At 36.5% G+C, this 15,038-nt stretch overlaps 2 protein-coding genes and 1 non-coding gene across 3 annotated transcripts; 1 reads left to right on the top strand and 2 right to left on the bottom strand.

Moving 5' to 3' along the window:
• Positions 1 to 1,498: 1,498 nt before the first annotated feature.
• LOC137714411 (uncharacterized) lies at positions 1,499 to 2,284 on the bottom strand. The gene has a single exon (XM_068453637.1). It carries the CDS (start codon positions 2,282 to 2,284, stop codon positions 1,499 to 1,501), a length of 786 nt encoding a protein of 261 aa, XP_068309738.1.
• A 1,615-nt stretch (positions 2,285 to 3,899) lies between these two features.
• Positions 3,900 to 8,273, top strand: LOC137715071 (ABC transporter G family member 15-like). Its single transcript, XM_068454292.1, has 9 exons — positions 3,900 to 4,231; positions 5,219 to 5,298; positions 5,556 to 6,017; positions 6,136 to 6,258; positions 6,391 to 6,522; positions 6,647 to 6,931; positions 7,041 to 7,313; positions 7,417 to 7,524; positions 7,626 to 8,273. Exons 1-9 carry the CDS (start codon positions 3,991 to 3,993, stop codon positions 7,980 to 7,982), a joined length of 2,061 nt encoding a protein of 686 aa, XP_068310393.1. The 5' UTR covers positions 3,900 to 3,990; the 3' UTR covers positions 7,983 to 8,273.
• Positions 5,369 to 5,442, bottom strand: TRNAT-AGU (transfer RNA threonine (anticodon AGU)). The gene has a single exon. It is a non-coding gene; the product is annotated as a tRNA-Thr (tRNA).
• Positions 8,274 to 15,038: the final 6,765 nt, after the last annotated feature.

Below are 15,038 nucleotides of genomic sequence, written 5' to 3'. Positions count from 1 at the left end.
CGTGCTTATTATGCTTGTGGCAAGTTTGTACTTTTTCTAACGAGCAAATAAAGCCTGTAGTAAAATTGTCATGGTAAATAAGCTATACCCACAGTAAAAGAAAATTTTAAAATACAACAATCGAAATTCCATATTGGGTCCAAAACTTTAAGATCTAATTTTTGGGTATGAGAAAGGGAAGATGGTGGAGAAGAAAATGGTTGAAATGGACTGATGTGTAGGTTGGTGATGGAAATATGGAAGGGGTGGGGTTAAGGGAAAGGGGCTGCAAGATGGGGACTAAAGCCATCTCCAACCGAAGGATCCAGAGGACCAGAAGACCGAAACTAGCCCGAAAACGGTCTCCAACCGAGAGCCAGTCCCGAGGGCTCGTGGGCCTAACTGGACAAAAAATGGCTATAGGGCCAACCGGCAGGCCCAAACCAGCCAGCCAATCGGCCTTGAGACGGGCTGAAATTAAAAAAAGCAACGGTTAGCTGCTGACGTCAGCTAGCTATTATTTAATTTTTTTTTATTTATTTTTTATTTTTTTAACAATTTTTTTTTATTTTTTTTATTTTTTATAATACAAATTTTTTCTCCCCTTATACCTTCTAAACCATTAAACATGGGAAATGTTATTGGCACTCAAAAAATCTTATTCTATCCTCCTTACAAAGTGTATTTTTCTTTCCTAATATAAAAAGTTTAGAGTGTAGGATGAGATTTTTGGAGTGCTAATAACAATTCCCTTAAACATTACATAACATTAATTAACATGAAACAAATACAACTTAAACAACATGAACAAATATTTTTTAAAAAACTTAAACAACTTAAACAACATAACATTATAAAAAAAAACATTTAACAACATGAAACTTAAACAACATTTTTAAAAACATTTAACAACATAAAACTTAAACAATATTTTTAAAAACATTTAATAACATAAAACTTAAACGCTTACTCCATGCTATTTTTGGCCCATCGCCTACTCCATGCTATTTTTGGCCCAAAGATGTGCAACAAGATCCTGTTGTAGGTACTTGTTTGTGGCATGGGAACGTATCATTCTATAGCGTCTTATGTACTCATTTATTGAGATACTACCAGTTCTTGGATTGAAAGGCAAATTAGGCCCATCATATATTTTTGCACGAGCCATTCTTGACCTATTTGTATCGTCTTGGTCGTCATCAAACTATCCATCAATATACCCATCTCGCTCATCCTCCACAATCATATTGTGTAATATGATGTAAGACATCATGATGGAGTCCAAATTTTCTCGATTCCACCCTCTTGCCGGTTCGCTGGTGATCTTCTACCGTGCTTGTAGAATACCGAAAGCTCTCTCAACATCTTTCTGGTATGCCTCTTGGTGTAAGGTAAACAACTTTTTGATGTCATTCCTAGGGTTTGGAATTGCTTGAACAAGTGTTGCCCACTTTGGGTAGATGCCATTTGCCAAGTAATACCCCATATTGTACAGACGATCGTTGATGTAGTAGTCAAGTTAAGGTGCTTTACCTTCTGTCAGGCTATTGAAGAGGGGTGAACGGCCAAGAACTGTAATGTCATTTTGGGATCTAGGGACTCTAAATAAAGCATGCCAGATCCATGTGTCGTACGAGGCAATTGCCTCTAACACAACAGTTGGCATTCTCAACCTTTCGTAAAAGCCTCTTTGCCATCTGGTGGGACAATTATTCCAATCCCAATGCATGTAGTCTAATGACCCTATCATATTCGGAAATCCACGATCTTCAGCTTTGTGAATGAGCCGATCCAGATCTTCTTGATTTGGCTCGCGGAGGTATTTGTCTTTGTAAACCTGAACAATTGTGACATAGAATTGTTCAAGAGTATCAAGGCATGAAGACTCAGATATACCATGAGTTTCATCCATCGGATCAGCTGAGGAGCCATATGCTATCATTCGAAGTGCAATAGTAACCTTCTGATGAGGTGAAAAACCAGCGTGGCCTGCTCTTTCCTGCTTCTGTTGAAAGTATGGATTGACCTGCTGGACATCATGAAGTAAACGCTTGAAGACATGACGCCTTATCCGGAAGCGACGTCTGAAATCCTTTTCTGTGTACACCAAGTTGAGGTTGAAGTAGTTGTTCATCAGATTGGCATGCGTCATCATTCTGTTTCGTGGTTTGTAAGAAGGACCAGCAACAAAGCCACCCCAATGAGTTTGTTGCGCAGTTGGCTGACACACCATGGTTGCTGCTCTGTTTTGTGCGTTGCGCCATGCTTCATCTTCTTCATCAGACTCGTCATCTTCTCGTCTCATTTTGTGCCCATTTTTCTTCCAATTTGGAATTGGATGAGGGCCCACAGTTGGAATCCGAATAGGATCTAAAGTTGGAATTCATTGCAAACTTGAATTGAAATAGATTGAATTCAAAGTTGTGTGAATTATAGTCCAATATCCACAAAAAAAAAAAAAAAAAAAATTCAAATCCAACAGCTTGTTGACGTCACTTAGCCGTTGGATTTGAATTTAAGTTGTAGTTTTTAAATAATAAATTATGTTTGGCCCTCGGTTGGAGACGATTTTTTGTGACATGGCTAAAACGAGCCCTGTGGCCCTTTGGCCCTCGGTTGGAGATGGTAAGAAATATGACCATGTACTGTTCATTAAAATATTAATATCATGGAAGGCCAAAGGGCTCATTTAGCCATCTGGCCAGCTTTCGGTTGGAGATGGCCTAAGGTATGAAAAGAATGTAGATATTAAAAAGAAACATTCTTAGCCACTGACTCTCAAAACGTCAATTGGATGGAGATATTGAAGAAAGGGAAGGAGTAACGGAAGGGAGGGTGAGAAATTCAAGCTGTTAAAATTCTCTCACAAAAGGAGTGAAAACCCCCCACAGAGGGAGGGAAGAGCTCTCACATAGGAGAGAATCTAAATGGTTAGTAGGAAACCTTCTTTAAATTTTGCTTCATTAACGTCCTCTATGAACTACGATTTAGAAAATTAGAATTTAAAAAGGGAATTGTTATTAGCATTCAAAAAATCTCATTCTACACTCCAAATTTTCTATATTAGGAAAGAAAAATACATTTGTGAAGAGTATATAATGAGATTTTTGGAGTGTCAATCATACTTCCCTTAAAAAAAAAAATCTATATTCTAATCTTTACATAAGTTGAAGTGACATAAATAACGCTTAGCGAAAAGTGACACGGGTAACTGTTGTTATGGCAAAAGTATAGTACTTAATCTGAAACATAATATGAGAAATGGAGCTTGGGAATGAGAAATTGTTGTTTTTCTCATGTTTGGTAAGTTCGCTTTGAAAATGGTTTTTTGACACATGGGAAAATAGAGGGGAAGTGAAGCCCTCCAGCGCCTTTGGTATTCACGTTTCTTAAATTCCTTTTCACGTACTAAATGTAACCAAATAGTCAGCAACATGCAACGTCCAACTTATCATCACACAATGTAATTAAAGATGGGTCAAGTGACCCCAATCTCTCCCAAAAAAGTCTTCAAAACAACTTTTTTCTGAACACATGCAATGTAGACACAAATGTGAAATAAGTCTTAATATTGGTTGGAAGATAGAGGAGAAGGAGCAATCTGCAATATCACAAATTCACCATGACCAAGTTTTGCTGTTGCTCCAGTCCATACACACTGTCATTATTTCTGTGTGTAACATTTATTTCCCTTCGCTTTCCACCCACCAGAAGGAACCAACCTTCTTTGAATGAATCAATTTCTCTCTCTCTCTCTCTCTCTCTCTCTCTCTCTCTCTCCCCTCATTAATTCTTCATGCTCCTCCTCCCATATCTCATAACAGGGCAGGGCAGGGCGGGCAGGCAGCTATCTAGCATTAATAGGTAGTTGATTGTTATCCGCTCCAACCACACTACATGGACACATGCAAAGTTTTTCTCTCTTTATATGTGATCTACGTTTTCTTTTATCTTCTGGGGTTTTGAGGCCTTGGCTTATAAGGTAGGATTTTATAGAAACAAAAAGGAAAGATGGAGACGGAGGCGGCAGGCGGTGGTCGTAGTGGTGGTGTTGGTGGCGGTGGAAGTGGAAGTGGAAGAGGTGCATATTTGGTGTGGGAGGATCTAAGTGCGGTGCTTCCAAACTTCAGAAGGGAAGCACCCACAAAGAGGTTGCTCAATGGGTTGAGTGGGTTTGCTGAGCCTGGTAGGATCATGGCTATCATGGGTCCTTCTGGCTCTGGAAAATCAACTCTTCTTGATACTTTAGCAGGTTCTCTCTCTCTCTCTCTCTCTCTCTCTCCCCTCTTTTGTGATCTTCCATAGATGAATGCACAGCAGCACAGGTAGAGGTAGCACAAAATCTGCATCATCCTTTGTAGATAAAATCAAAACTTTTCACTTTTGTTGTTTATTTGTTAAATATTACTCCTTTGGCCAATTTATATAAAAACCCATTATTTAGGAAATATTCTGGGGTTTGCTATGTAATTTACACTTGTTAATAATCTTTACACCACCCAAAAGTGATGTAATTTGGCCAAAATTAACGTCTTTAGTGTTAACTCCATTTGTTCCATTAAAAAAAGGTTCTTTGTGCATTTGCTGGCCCCCCTTGCCATCTATTAATTATCATAAGATGAATTTAATTTAATAAATTTATTTCATAGATTTTAAAATTTAAATTTATCTAACAGCAATGAATAAGATGCTGAGCATTATTATTGTTTAACCGTTGTCAACAAAAATGTTTCCATATTAACCTAAGCTGGACTTAATTTGTCCAATCCAAGGTGAAGTCTTGTCCCACTTGTTACCCATTAAAGAGCCACCAATTGCACTTGAATGCAAACCAGACTCTGGCCGCTAGTCTTTTATTTCTTTTCTTTTCATATCATCACTGGTTAGAAAGGGGGCAGATAGGCAAAAAGAAAAAAATTGAATGCTGAGTGACTAGTTTTAAAGGCTTTTATTATTTTTCTTTTTTCTTTTTTCTTTTTAGTGTGTATTTATTCAAACAAGGTCTACATTCCATTTACAGTCCTTCAGGGGAAGGAAAAACTTTAAAACCCAAAACTAATTTCGTGTTTCTTTCAACTCGTCGGAATAACGGACCTGTAGTTGAAAAGGTTAAAAACATGGCCTCCGTACTAGAGATTTTGTGTTCGATTCCCTAACGTCTGCTATGACGTGTTTTGGAGAATAAAATAATACGTATGAAGTTATTTTTACTAAAATTGTATTTGTTTATGCGACGCAGGTAGACTCTCAAGAAATGTTGTTATGACCGGAAATATTTTGTTTAATGGGAAGAAGAAAAGACTGGCATATGGCGCTGTTGTAAGTAATAGCTTTCTGTTTCCAGTTGCTTATATGCAAAATTAAAAAAATGAGAATTACATTACGTGTTTGCTCTCGTTGAGAGTCGAACTCAAGACCTCCCGCTTACTAAACGGGTGCTCTAACCAACTGAGCTACGAGAGCAGATTGGCCTTCACTTTTTTAGAAGCATTGTTACTACTATCGAACAGAATTTTGTTGCCATTGTTTAAGCATATACATCCTCCTAATTCACTATAAACTACGTGCAATTCCAGGCTTATGTCACACAAGAGGATGTATTGTTGGGCACACTCACAGTTAGAGAAACCATAACGTACTCGGCTCATTTGCGGCTTCCGAGTAATTTTACCAGAGAAGAGGTTACGAGCATTGTGGAGGGAACAATTATGGAAATGGGGCTCCTGGAGTGTGCCGACCGATCAATTGGAAACTGGCACTTGAGAGGTATTAGTGGAGGGGAAAAGAAGAGAGTAAGCATTGCACTTGAAATTCTAACAAGGCCCTGCATATTATTTCTTGATGAACCTACTAGTGGCCTTGATAGTGCCTCCGCTTTCTTCGTTATTCAAACACTTCGAAGCATTGCTCGCGATGGAAGAACGGTTGTTTCATCTGTTCACCAGCCAAGTAGTGAAGTATTTGCACTCTTTGACGACCTCTTCTTACTATCTGGTGGTGAAACTGTTTATTTTGGAGAAGCAAAGACTGCTATTGATGTAAGAGAGGGAATCTTGGCACCCTGTTACCAGTATTTTTATATCGTCAATGAATGAGTTTTTGAACCCCATTTTTCTTTTCTTGTGACTAATGCTAATTCCGCTTTGATTTTTGTAGTTTTTCGCTGAAGCAGGTGTCCCATGTCCTAGTAGAAGAAATCCTTCTGACCACTTTCTACGTTGCATAAATTCGGACTTTGACGTTGTGACTGCCACACTGAAAGGATCTCAAAGAATTCGGGTGCGTATTAATTCTAACTCAGTTCTTTTACGCAGGATTTATGCAACACGGTTATTCGATTTTATGTTTCAAATGAAATATTTTGGGTATTCTTTTCTCATACTAGTTGTATCTTTGTGTCTGAATTGGTAGGATGTACCAACATCAGCAGACCCTCTCATGAATTTGGCAACATCAGAGATCAAAGCTAGGCTAGTCGAGAAATACAAACGTTCAAAATATGCAAATAAAGCGAGAGCCAGGATGCAAGAAATATCAGAAATTGTAACTTTTCCAACTTGAGCTCTTTATTCACATTTCCTTCTGCAGTGTTATGACATTGATATGGCATTATATGCGTTGACTTGGTATCACTGGAAACATATATGAAGTAGTCTATGTGTTGCAGGAGGGACATGTTATTGATTTGAAAAGTGGAAGTCAAGCAAGTTGGTGGAAGCAACTTTCAACCTTGCTGCGAAGGTCGTCTCTGAACATGTCTAGAGATGTGGGGTATTACTGGTTAAGGATAATCATCTACATATTTGTATCAATATGTGTTGGTACGATCTATTTTGAAGTTGGCCACGGCTATACTGCAATCTTTGCCCGGGCAGCATGTGGTGCGTTTATAACCGGCTTTATGACGTTTATGTCCATTGGAGGATTCCCATCTTTCATAGAGGAAATGAAGGTAAGCTAATGCAACACAGATATGAGTACTCATATAGCAATGGTGAAATAGCAAGACATTTCTGTGGTAGTTTTCGCCTTTTCATGCCTTGTTTTCTTCTTGCAAACAGGTGTTTTATAGAGAAAGGCTCAATGGGTATTATGGAGTTTCGGTTTTCATCATTTCCAACTTCCTCTCTTCATTCCCATTCTTGGCTGCAGTTACTCTTAGTACTGGGACTATTACTTATCATCTGGTGAAATTTCGACCGGAGTTTTCGCATTATGTGTACTTCTGTCTCAATATATATCTCTGCATTTCGGTGATAGAGAGCCTCATGATGGTTGTCGCTTCTATGGTTCCCAATTTCCTAATGGGTATAATAACAGGAGCTGGAATCATGGTAAGAAGATACACTCAAATGTTTGATAAGCTTTCCTTTTCTCTGTCCCGTCATCATATCTATCCTTCCTGGTCTATCCTCAATTAAATGGTTGTGCATGCAGGGCATCCTGATGATGACCTCGGGTTTCTTCCGCTTGCTGCCGGATCTTCCTAAGCCATTCTGGCGCTACCCAATTTCATATCTCAGCTATGGCTCATGGGCAATACAGGTAAATCTTTGTGAACCATCTACCTCTTATCACTACTTGTCACAATGATAATGAAGTGTAAAATCAGATGGTATTCATTTGTATTGTAATTTGACATGCAGGGTTCCTACAAGAACGATTTCATTGGCCTTGAGTTTGAGCCCATGATACCCGGTGAGCCAAACCTTACAGGCGAGTATATCGTCCAACATATGTTTGGGATACCAATAGACCACTCCAAGTGGTGGGACTTGGTTGCTATTGTAGCCATTCTTGTAATGTACCGCGTTCTCTTCTTCCTAATTCTCAAGTTCAAGGAGAATGCATCGCCGGTGTTTCAGTCACTCTACGCAAAGAGAACGCTGCACCACCTTGGTAAGAGGCCGTCGTTCAGGAAACAACCCTCTATTTCTTCCAACAGGCACCAACCTCTCCACTCACTGTCTTCTCAAGAGGGCCTCAACTCTCCACTGCAGTAGAAGAGGCATTGCAGGACTGAGTAACTAGTCACTTTTACTAAGAAAAAAATCAGATAAAAAAGTAGGGAGATTCTGTTGGAGTTTTATATACAGAAACTGTTTGATGTTCTTTCTCTGATGGATATCATTAAAGGAATGACCCTCGCGATTTTCATCAGCGTTTTGGTCTAAATCGGGGCGGCCCTCCACCGTTCAGTGCCTAGGCGCCGCCTAGGTCGACTTTCAGAACACTTATTAGAGTTCGAACTTGTTCGTCACCCTAATCAGACGATGAGCATTATTACATTTTAAGATCACATCACATATTTGGTGGTAAACAAATCTAATTTATATTATATACTGTTATTAGCATCTAAAAAATCTCATTCTACACTCCTCATAAGTGTATTTTTCTTTTTTATTATAAAAAGTTTGAAGTACAAAATGAGATTTTTGAAGTGTCAATAACAATTCCCTATTATATATAAAATACCAATCTGATCTGAGAGAAATAAGTAGCATTGTTAAGTTGTTTTGTTTGTCATCATAATAGTTTTTTATGTTGTGTAAATTAAACTTGTTAACGACTCAACTATCGAGATTTATGTAGTAGATTGACATAAATATCAAAGTTTAAGGTCATCCAATAATAATACGGAGGGTGGTGAGTAAACTACACCTACTAATGGAGGGGAGGATGTGGAGCGCCTCTGCTTCCTTCCGCCTTTTACCTTTTCTTCTCATTTAGTTTCATCTTATGGTGAATATTATCTCCTTGTGGCGATTTGGTCTAAGCTATGATCATATATGAGACCCTTTATTGTTTTTGTGATCCTCTTTCATATCAAGTCTACTCTCAATATCCTTTCTCCAAGACCTCGTACTCAAAAACAAACACAATGCTAAATGCACATGAAGAACTTGAAAATGTGGTCGAATTAAGAACTTAGTTCTCTCTTCTTAACACATTTACATCCCCATTACAGTGTTTCTGATTGATCGGCACTTATTTAGAATACAACGACCTCATCCTTACGAAAGTAGCACACCATATCGTAAGGCTCCAACAAACCACTGTTATGTTGAACTCTCTTAAAGACTCACTTAATCTCTAAGTATGGTATGTATGATGCGACAAATGAACTTGCATAACTCCCCTAAGTTAATTCACTTATGACAAAATATGATGATGCCTTTATATAGATGTAGAAGTGACTATTCAAAATAGTTGTGCCTTTTCTTAAAGAGTCAGTGGTTGCATCTCTTCAATCAAAAGGCAAAGGTATGATGAGGTCTTTATATAGATGTAGAAGTGACTCTTCAGAATAGTTGCGTTTGACTCTTCAATATAGTTGCATCATTTTTTGAAGAGTCAATAGCTGCATCGATTCAATCAAAGGCAAATATTGTGCCCTCTCTTTATTTGAACAATCACAATCTTATTCATGAATAGTCACGACTCATCAAATATAATTTTCATTCACATAAATGTTTGAATGAAAATATGCTTAATCATTTGTATCAAATGGTATTTATTAGGGGTGTGATATCCACACACCCTATTTTACTTTTCACACACCTTTTTATTTTACGATCGTTGGATCGGATGAATTGAAGAAGATCAACAGATAGAAATTATCAAGGGACAATACATTGTGTATGGATCATTTGTTAAAAAAAAAAAAAAAAAAATCATTTGACAACTAATTTAATCACGTTATTATTCTTGTGTTGTTGATGCACAAAATCGGCGAGGACTTTGGTACAACAGAAAATGTCAAGTTTGTGACCTACGCTAGATTGCTCTGATCATTAGTGTGGATAAGTATGTAAATGAATAGAGACAGGGAAGCAAACAACACAAGATGTACGTTGTTCACCCAGATTGGCTACGTTCACGGAGTAGATGAGTTCTCATTAGTTGTGAAGGGTTTACACAAATACATAGGTTCAAGCTCTCTTTTAGTGAGTTATAGTGAATAGTTTAGTACAAATGACATTAGGGATTATGTGGGAGAATGATCCCCTTTTATAGAAGAGAATTTCTAGCTTTGTTTTGACATTGACATGTGTCGTGTTGTGATTGGCCTCTGATATCGACACGTGTTGCGATGTGATTGGCCTCTCATACCGACACGTGTCGCGTTGTGATTGGCCTCCTGGTTGGAGGAAAAATCTTGTGGCTCCTTGACGGTATACTGTTGACCGGTGCTTAGTAGTTTCGGGATTGGTCAAGTATGGTACAAACATGTGCGAAAGACTTTTTTTTTATAACCGGCATTACATGCCTCTTAAGATGTTCTGAATGTGTTTAAAATAGAGAAAATAATATTTAATAAACAACTGATTGAATCACATTATTGCTAACTCATTGTGACAACTAATTTAATCACATTATTATCCGCATGCGAATGACCTTTTTTATAAGGGAACTTTAATGAAAGGCTTCCAGTACTATTCACTTTAACGAAAAACCACATTTTGACACTAAAAAGTCAATCCTGGTACTATTCACTTTACCCTTTATTTTGTCATTATCGTTAAAACTCAAAGTTTTCAAGCCATTTTCATTAGTTTCCCAAAAAATAAAAAAAAACAATCATTTGACAACTAATTTAATCACATTATTATCTGCGTCTGAATGACCTTTTTTATAAAACAATCATTTGACAACTAATTTAATTACATTATTATCCGCGTGCGAGTGACCATTTTTATAACCAGCATTACACGTCTCTTAAGATGTTTGGAATGTGTAAAAAAAACAATCATTTGACAACTAATTTAATCACATTATTATCCGCGTGCGAATGACTTTTTTTTATAAAACAATCATTTGACAACTAATTTAATTACATTATTATCCGCGTGCAAGTGACCATTTTTATAACCAGCATTACACGCCTCTTAAGATGTTTTGAACGTGTAAAAAAAAAAAAAAAACAATCATTTGACAACTAATTTAATCACATTATTATCCGCGTGCGAATGACTTTTTTTTATAAAACAATCATTTGACAACTAATTTAATTACATTATTATCCGCGTGCAAGTGACCATTTTTATAACCAGCATTACACGCCTCTTAAGATGTTTTGAACGTGTAAAAAAAAAAAAAAAACAATCATTTGACAACTAATTCAATCACATTATTATCCGCGTGTGAATGACCTTTTTTAAAAGGGAACTTTAACGAAAAGCTCCCATTACTATTCACTTTAACAAAAAACCATATTTTACACTAAAAAGTCAATTCTGGTACTATTCATTTTACCTTTTATTTTGTCTTTATCGTTAAAACTCAAAGTTTTCAAGTTCTTTTCATTAGTTTCCCAAAAAAAAAAAAAAAAAAAAAAAAAAAAAATCATTTGACAACTAATTTAATCACATTATTATCCGTGTGCGAATGACATTTTTTATAACCAGCATTACACGCCTCTTAAGATGTTTTGAGGGAACTTTAACGAAAAGCTCTCAGTTCTATTCACTTTAACGAAAAACCATATTTTGACACTAAAAAGTCAATCCTGGTACCATTCATTTTGTCATTTATTTTGTCCTTATAGTTAAAACTCAAAGTTTTCAAGCTATTTTCATTAGTTTCCCCAAAAAAAAAAAAAAATCATTTGACAACTAATTTAATCACGCATAGATAATATCATTTGTTAAAAAAAAACACAATCATTTGACAACTTATTCAATCACGTTATTATCCGCTTGCGAATGACTTTTTTTATAACCAGCATTACACGTCTCTTAAGATGTTTTGAACGTGTTTAAAAATAAAGAAATTGAATCACATTATTACTGGCCTATTGTGAGGCACTACTTAAAATAAACAAAATAAATAAATAAAAAATTGTACCAAAAAATTAATTATTAAAAAAAATATATGCGTAAATTGACAAAAGGAAAGTCAAATATTTGAAGTAAATGAATAATTTTAGATCATGCTAGAAGAAATCCCTCATAAACCAATTAAAGCAGCTGAATTTACATAATAAAATTGGTCTTTATAGAATTTACATTAAGAATAGAGAAAATAATATTTAATAAACAATTAGTTCAATCATATTGTTGCTAGCCTCCTGTGAGGCTAAGTCCACCCTCTCCCCCTTAGTGTAGATAATATCGTTTATTTAAAAAAAAAATCATTTGACAATTAATTTAATCACATTATTATCCTTGTGCGAAAGAGGTTTTTTATAACTAGCATTACACGCCTATTAAGATGTTTTAAATGTGCTTAAAAATAGAGAAACTAATATTTAATAAATAACTGATCGAATCACATTATTGCTAGTCAATTGTAAGACCAAGCCCACCCCCTTCTCCTTAATGTAGATAATGTTGTTTGTTAAAAAAAAAAAAAAACAATCATTTGATAAATTATTTAATCACATTGTTATCCGTGTGCGAAAAACCTTTTTATAACCGGTATTACACGCCTCTTAAGATGTTTTGAATGTGTTTAACAATAAAGAAATTGAATCACATTATTACTAACTTATTGTGATGTACTAATTAAAAAAAACACCAAAAGGTAAATTATTAAAGAAATACTGTTAAAATGACGAAAATACCTCTATCTTATTTGATGTATTTTCTTGTAATGCCTTTTGTAGTTTTTCATTTTAGGAACATTTTTGTCCAAATATTTTTGTTGAATCATGGCGACAGAAAATCACTATTCACCTTTTCCATTGTCTTGATATGTAATAGATGTCGTCCTAAAGATGTATGTTGGCATCTCTTTGTCAATCAGTGTCTTAGATTTGGCCAGAGGTCTGCTACCCCTAAATTAGTGTCTCTTTTGTATCTTTTTTCTAATATTTTGATATCTGTCCTTAACCTTAACCCCAAACTTAACTGCGTTATGAATTAAGAAAAAAAAGTAAAATTGATGGTTAAAGAAAAACAAAAACCACCAGCAGCCTCGATGGTCAATCACAAAACCACACCACCCCATCGTCGTCAAGGACACTTCTCCACGCCGCCGGCGAAGCCTCTTTAATTCTTGCCCTCTCTTTCCGATGAACCCACCCACTGATTATTAATTTTATTCTTGGGTTTCCATCCCGATCTTCATGGGTTCACTTTCCCTTTCATATATAACCAGCTAATCCTCCCTAAATTTCTTTCATTATTTTCAGGATTTGTTAGAATTTTTACAGAAGATATGTTCTATTGGGATTTTCAACAAAGCCAGATTCTATCCCTGATCTGTGACATTATTCCTATGAAAATTATAAATAGATTCTACCTAGAAATTAATCTGACGGAAGTTTTATTTGACTATGGATATGAATGGGGAAGATGACTTTTTCAATCTTGGGTCAAGGGAGAAGGAGATATAGGGGAGGATTCGAGGGGAGGCTTTGGCGACAACGCGTAGGAGTGTCCCGAGTTGCGTTAACACCGATAGCAGCTATGAGGTTTATCTGGTTGTGTGGACAGCATCTACTAGTTCTTTGTTTTTATTTTTATTTTTTATTCGTAAGTGTAGATGGGGGAGTCCTTGGTGACAGGAGTTGGGGTAGCCTCTCCTAAAATGGGGTTGGCCGGCGTGGGTGCCTATCTGGGTTGCTGGCGCGGGAGACTTTCGGGCTCCGGGTGGGTGCGTGGGGAAGTGGTTGCTGCAAGTTTCTCAATTTTTAGTTTTAATTTTAGTTTTTTAATTTTATTAAAAGTTAACACAGTTAAGGTTACGTTTAAAGGAGAACTAATGAAAATAATTTGAACACGTGTCAAAAAAATAAGAAAGGAAACACATAAGAGACACCAATTTAGGGACAACATACCTTTGGCCCTTAAATTTTATATAAGCCCAAGTTAGTACAATCGGGTTGTGAGACACGCATAAACAGGATGAGTTTTCCCACTCGATTTCTCTCATTCTTTGTTGTTCAATTTCGAGTCGTGGTTTAAGAGCACATAATATATAAGGTTTGTCAAAGTTCGAAGATTGCAGTGCTTCGCTTTGGAATATAGATTTTTGAATACTGGGAGACAGATACCTACTGAACTACAAACATAATAGAAGGGGTGAAATTCTATCTTTAGGATATTGCATTTATGCAAGTCTTAATCTCCAAATTTGTCAATATTTCTTACTCTCTCTAGTTATTTATATTAATCTTATATACAATTTATGTCTCGATTTTTTTTATGATTATTACCATTGGGTTTCTTATGTTATTTTCATATTTTTTAAATATTACTCCAACAATAAATAATTTAAAAGTTATTTGGAATTAAAATTTTAGGTCATTTTGATTCCAGTTTCTAATCAACCTAATTGTTGGACTGAAACCTTGTTTGTTTAAATATTTTGATCAAGGTCCTTAATATTATTTAAGAGATTTTAACTCATGCATTTATTGTGACAGCCCGTCCCGGACTTTTCGTACCGTAGGGGTGAAATGACGGTTTTGCCCCTAATGGATAATTGTTGTTTGTGTGGTTGTTTTGGGTTCTTGGTTGGTTGCATCCCAGCCACACATCCATCATCATCCTCATCCCCCTCTCCTATTGACCCTATTTGTCCTGAGACCCCATTTCTCTCTCCCATTCCTATCTTCTTGTACGAACAACACCATAACCCTTGGAAACTTCACGGATCGTACACAATTATGCTCGTCAGGTCCTTTGAAGTTCAACCATACCCATTTCAGGTAAGGATACCTTTGTTTTCACGTCGAACTTGAGATCCCCGATTTTGGTCACTGTTCATGCACACGTTAATTCTTGTGTTTTTGGGAATTTCAAGCTTGTAGGAAGCTTGGTGAGGTTCTTAGGAGGCTCAGGGTGGTTCATTTGAAGGTTTTGGACGTCGGGATCGTGAGTTGTAGGTTTGGCCAGAGTTGGTGGTGTTTTCCCGACGAGATTTTGTGGGTTTTAGTGCTTGAAAGTGGTATGGATTTGTTCCTCTTGTTGTAAGCTTCATTTTGGTACCAATTTTGTGAAATTTGGTTGAAAAACGAGTGAGATATCAAGTTTAGAAAATTTTCCGGTTTTTCGGCGTCGGTGACGGCGCCGGAGTTTGGCCGGAGAAGATGACGGAATATTCCGTTAGTT

The sequence above is a fragment of the Pyrus communis genome, chromosome 14 (assembly GCF_963583255.1).
Source record: "Pyrus communis chromosome 14, drPyrComm1.1, whole genome shotgun sequence".
In the NCBI taxonomy this organism is placed as follows: Eukaryota; Viridiplantae; Streptophyta; class Magnoliopsida; order Rosales; family Rosaceae; genus Pyrus; species Pyrus communis.
This window is presented reverse-complemented; position numbering and strand designations above follow the sequence as displayed.